The 5,000-nt window shown below is 45.5% G+C and overlaps 2 protein-coding genes across 4 annotated transcripts in view; one reads left to right on the top strand and one right to left on the bottom strand.

The window, feature by feature from the left end:
- The window catches only part of ptpn18 (protein tyrosine phosphatase non-receptor type 18), a 20,484-nt gene extending 17,958 nt beyond the window's left edge, over positions 1 to 2,526 (bottom strand). The window contains exon 1 of the mRNA XM_070840359.1: positions 2,434 to 2,526. Coding sequence (XP_070696460.1) covers positions 2,434 to 2,505 — 72 coding nt within the window. The 5' untranslated portion in view covers positions 2,506 to 2,526. The remainder of the gene's footprint in view (positions 1 to 2,433) is intronic.
- Positions 2,527 to 4,124: 1,598 nt separating this feature from the next.
- The window catches only part of gripap1 (GRIP1 associated protein 1), a 45,789-nt gene continuing 44,913 nt past the window's right edge, over positions 4,125 to 5,000 (top strand). For all 3 annotated transcript variants that reach the window (XM_070839874.1, XM_070839873.1, XM_070839872.1), the window contains exon 1: positions 4,125 to 4,237. In XM_070839874.1, coding sequence (XP_070695975.1) covers positions 4,190 to 4,237 — 48 coding nt within the window. In that variant the 5' untranslated portion in view covers positions 4,125 to 4,189. The remainder of the gene's footprint in view (positions 4,238 to 5,000) is intronic.

Here is a 5,000-nt window from a genome sequence, read left to right as displayed (position 1 = left end):
TTCAGTGTTACTTTGGTGTTTTGGTTGTCACTCTATAACACCAGCAAACTAACCAATCGAGGCAGCAGCAGAGCAGCAGCTCCTGTGTCCTGTTCTCTAAAATCCCTGTTTTAGTGAATGTAGTCTGGTGTGTGTGCTGTTTGTGGTTAAACCAAAAGGATCTTCCAGGTCTCTCTCTGTAGGGATCCTTTCCATGATGCTGTCACACACTTAGAATAACACTCTGAGCCTCTTCAAAGACACCAGACTCCATTAACAAAAACAGAGATTTTATCTCACAGAACACAGGAGCTTCTGGTTTAGTTGTTATGACTTTAGTTTTGTTTAACACATTAGTTTGGATCCAAACTAACCCTTCAAAACACCAAAGTCACATAATAACACAAACACACTGACTGATGGAGGCAGCAGCAGAGCAGCAGCTCCTGTGTCCTGTTCTCTAAAATCCCTGTTTTAGTGAATGTAGTCTGGTGTGTGTGCTGTTTGTGGTTAAACCAAAAGGATCTTCCAGGTCTCTCTCTGTAGGGATCCTTTCCATGATGCTGTCACACACTTAGAATAACACTCTGAGCCTACTAGTCATTTACACTCTAGAATATGTACAAATAGGTCCTGGACTTTGATCACTTGTTCCTTTGATCAGTGGATAATGAGGAGACTGGATGAACTCAAAGCTGCTTCTGGACAGTCTGTAACATGTGCTGTATTCACTGAGGCATGCAGAAGCAGCTTCCTCTGGTCTGTGTGTGAGTGTGTGTGAGTGTGTGTGTGTGTGTGTGTGTGTGTGTGTGTGTGTGTGTTGAGCTCTATCAGCGTCACACGATGCAGAAAGGTTCAGAAAACCTGCAGGTTATTTCTGCAGTCGTTATATTCAGACAGTGGAGTTAGGTAAGAACGAACCGACCGGAGCCTCTTACAGCTCACTGAGTACTCGGGTTTATAACAAGAAGAGAACTGTTGTGGTTACTGGTGTTTTCCATACCTTGGGCTGTGTACATACTAGAACAGTAGTACCACACTGTGCAAGTCTGAACCCTTAATAAGTGACACCCACAGTGACACGCCTTTACTTCAGGAAATGTCCCTTTAACACCTTTGTCCTTGAATTTACCTCCAGAACTCCCTCAGCGACAGATACTGAACTTCCTGGTGCTGTCATGTGACCCAGTGACCGTTTCCAAGATGTCCGTCTGCCTGACTAACACCTGAGACACAGCCGGCTGATTTTAAACAGCTTGTTTTGGTCATTAAACAGTAGAACAGCTCTGATCCGTCCTAGAGTATATCCACCTGTCCTGACCGCGTCTGAGGAAAGAGTTCATATGAAAGAAGCTGGAAAAATATTGAACGTCTCAGATCTCAGACATCAGTTCAGACGTGTGTCCCTGTCTGTTGTAGATCTCCAGGGTGTGACTTCAAGGGTTCTTATGGGTTAAAGTAGGGTTAGACACATCACACTCCTCCTTCTTATTGCACATGGGACAGACTCACTGTAGCTTTGCATGTCTCCCACAGCTCGTTTGAATGAGCTGCAGCTCATTTGAATGGAGGTTGAGGCCGAACACAGTCCTACAGTCTACACACAGACTCTTACAGACGTCACAGCGGTTTGTAAAACACGTGATTCAATGACGTCATCAACTTGCAACACGGACGACAACGTAAAGACAGAAGTCCTTCTGAATCTTCTGTCTGTTGTAGTTTTTATTTTTGATCCATTTAAACAGGAGCTAACGTGCTAACGTGCTAACGTGCTAACAGCACGGGGTCACTGGGTCGGACTCAGTAGGACTTTGTATCACAAATGTAACCTGAAGCTAAAGCTAAAGCTAACTAAGGGATTCAGAGGTTAAATACAGTTTCTGCTCAAACAGATGTGGCTGTTTGTGTTTATTATCCTAAATCATGTGTGTGTGTGTGTGTGTGTGTGTGTGTGTGTGTGTGTGTGTGTGTGTGTGTGTGTCCATCCCAGACAGCTTCAGTCAAACAGCTCACATTTCTCTGTCTTTCTTAAATCAGGTCTTTTTGAAGCACATTTCAGGACCATCGATCATCAAGTGGTTTAAAGAATGTTTTTGTAAATGAAACTCTTCACAAGCGTTTCTCTGTGACCCTGCTGAGTCTCAACCCCCCCAATATAAACTCGTCTCTAACCACTAAAGCCTGATTTAAAGCGTGAAGATGAACGCCGTCAAGGTGTGAAAATGCCCCCCCCCCCTCTGAGCCTGGTTCTGGTCGAGGTTCCTTCCCGTTAAAGGGGAGTTCTTCTGTTTGGTCTCTGAATGAAAGAGTTTGTTCTGAGCTGCTCTTTATGGAAACAGTCTGAGAGAACAGTTCTGACCAGGAGCTGGAGAGAGAGACACTGATAGATTGATTGATTCACACACACACACACACACACACACACACACACACACACACACACAGACTCACGCTGTACTCCTGATCCAGAGTCCCAGGATCCACAGACCTCAGGGTCGACAGCAGGGAGGGCAGCAGCTCCATGTCGCATCAGCTAACGTCCAGCACACACCAGAAACCAGCCGACACCTGAACACCTCGGACTGACTGAGCCTGAGAGTGTGTGTGTGTGTGTGTGTGTGTGTGTGTGTGTGTGTGTGTGTGTGTGTGTGTGACCAACCAAAACCGAAAATAAACCTGTCTCTCTCTCAGTTCTCTCTCCACCTCAGCCTGTCTTACTTCTGTCTCTGGTTTTAAACTCTGAGTTAGTTAATAATTTATCTGCGGACAGCTGAGCGCCTGTGTGTGTGTGTGTGTGTGTGTGTGTGTGTGTGTGGGTGTGTGTGTGTGTGTGTGAGTGTGTGTGTGTGTGTGTGTGTGTGTGTGTGTGGGTGTGTGGGTGTGTGTGGGTGTGTGGGTGAGTGTGTGTGTGTGTGTGTGTGTGTGGGTGTGTGGGTGTGTGTGTGTGTGTGAGTGTGGTGTGTGTGTGTGTGTGTGAGTGTGGTGTGTGTGTGGTGTGTGTGTGTGTGTGTGTGTGTGTGTGTGTGTGAGTGTGGTGTGTGTGTGGTGTGTGTGTGTGTGTGTGTGTGTGTGTGTGTGTGTGAACTTCAGAGAACGAGCAGGAAGTGTGAAGAAACTGTGAATGAAATAACAGAACGTTCAGGCCGTTAAACTCTGGTTACTTCACTGAGTTTTAATGTGCCAACACACACACACACACACACACACACACACACACACACACACACACACACACACACACACCCTGAGGAAGGAAACATCGACATCTCTGTGACGTGTGTGTGTGTGTGTGAGCCAAACTCCCAGCGTTTACACACACACACACACACACACCGTGGGCGACACACCTCAATCAGCTTCACCTGTGTGTGTGTGTGTGTGTGTGTTTGTGTGTCCGGTTGGCATGGAGATACGTACACAAGAGAGGCACCCTGGGTCCTACGTTCCCCAGTTCAACTGCCTCTTAATACTGAACAAATAAATAATGATAACGAGATAATAATAATAATAATGATTATAATAATTATTATTATTATTGTGACAAAGTGCAGAAGAAAAAACACATTATTAAATCTAAAGACAATAAAGAGCCAAACAACTAACGTCCTTCAGTCTGGACCACAGGAAGCAATAATCAGGATTTTATTATATTAGTAAAGCTTTTAATTCACAAGAAACAGCAATGGAAAATATTTTTTAAATCGTTGTGAAAAACTAGGTCATTATTTTAAATATTAAGTCATTATTTTAGATATTAAGTCATTATTTTAAATATTAAGTCATTATTTTAGATATTAAGTCATTATTTTAGGTATTAAATAATTATTTTAGATATTAAATCATTATTTTTGATATTAAATCATTATTTTTGATTTTAAGTCATTATTTTGATGAATTTTCTCAGTATAAGGACCTTTTTTCATCACATGCTAACTAAACTAAAGTTATCAACTAAAGGCAGTGAAGTAAAAAGGACAAGATGAAGTAGAAGTGTTACCATGATGTGGAAGCTCTGCAGTACAACAACAGTCCTGGAGTGAGGATGGACTCAGTGGGAGCAGCAGACAGGCTGGAGTCCATTCTCGGTTCTCGGAAACAGAGTCGGAGTGAGACCTCTGTCGTGTCGCCGCCTCTGTGCCGCTCTCCTCTCCGTTAGCCGCTCCGTCTCCTCCGCTAGCTTAGCCTGCTAGCTAGCAGCCAGCTAAACATGGCCATGTCGCAGGCTCTGTCCGAGGAGGAGTTCCATCGGATGCAGGTGAGGAAAAGGCGACAGGTGTGGTGTCAGGCTGGTGGGCTCTCGCGCGGGCAGCTGTCAGGTCGGTGAACGGCACCTGTCAGCGCAGTTAGCCAGGTGCGGCATCACTGTCAGGGACGTCCGCTGCCCAGAGCTAGCTGTTAGCCGTATGGGTGGGAGCAGTCAACGGCGTCCGGTGCCGCTGCTGAGCGGGCTGATGGTATAAATGTCATAATGTCCGGGGGGCAGTCAGTCTGAGCTGTGTTATTGATCTGAATGATCAATAAACTGATTGAGGCATCGTTATCTGAATGCTAGCTCTGAGTCGGTTGGTTAGCCTAGCTTAGCTTAGCCTAGCTTAGCCGCATCCTCTGGAAGGAACCAGAGGAAATAATGGCTTCATGTAGCTTCGCTGATGCTAACCCTTATTTTCATCTGTCAGTTAGCTGTTAGCTAACATGGTAGCATCCACGGGAGAGTCACGGGGTCCGGCCAACACACACACACACACACACACACACACACACACACACACACACACACACACACACACACACACACACACACTTGTTTTTATGACCTGTTGGCTGCGTGACATGACAGGATAAATAACACACACACAGTCAGTTAGTCAGTGTGCAGAAGAAGAGCTGGAGGACGTCACACTGCCACCTGTTAGCATGCTACCTGCACACACTGATGGTGTTTACCTGCAGTCTGATCCACGGGGGGGGGGGGGGGGGGTTCAGCTTTCTGCTCATCAAGTCAACTAAACACACACACA

The sequence above is a fragment of the Pempheris klunzingeri genome, chromosome 11, assembly GCF_042242105.1.
Source record: "Pempheris klunzingeri isolate RE-2024b chromosome 11, fPemKlu1.hap1, whole genome shotgun sequence".
Taxonomy (NCBI): Eukaryota; Metazoa; Chordata; class Actinopteri; order Acropomatiformes; family Pempheridae; genus Pempheris; species Pempheris klunzingeri.
This window is presented reverse-complemented; position numbering and strand designations above follow the sequence as displayed.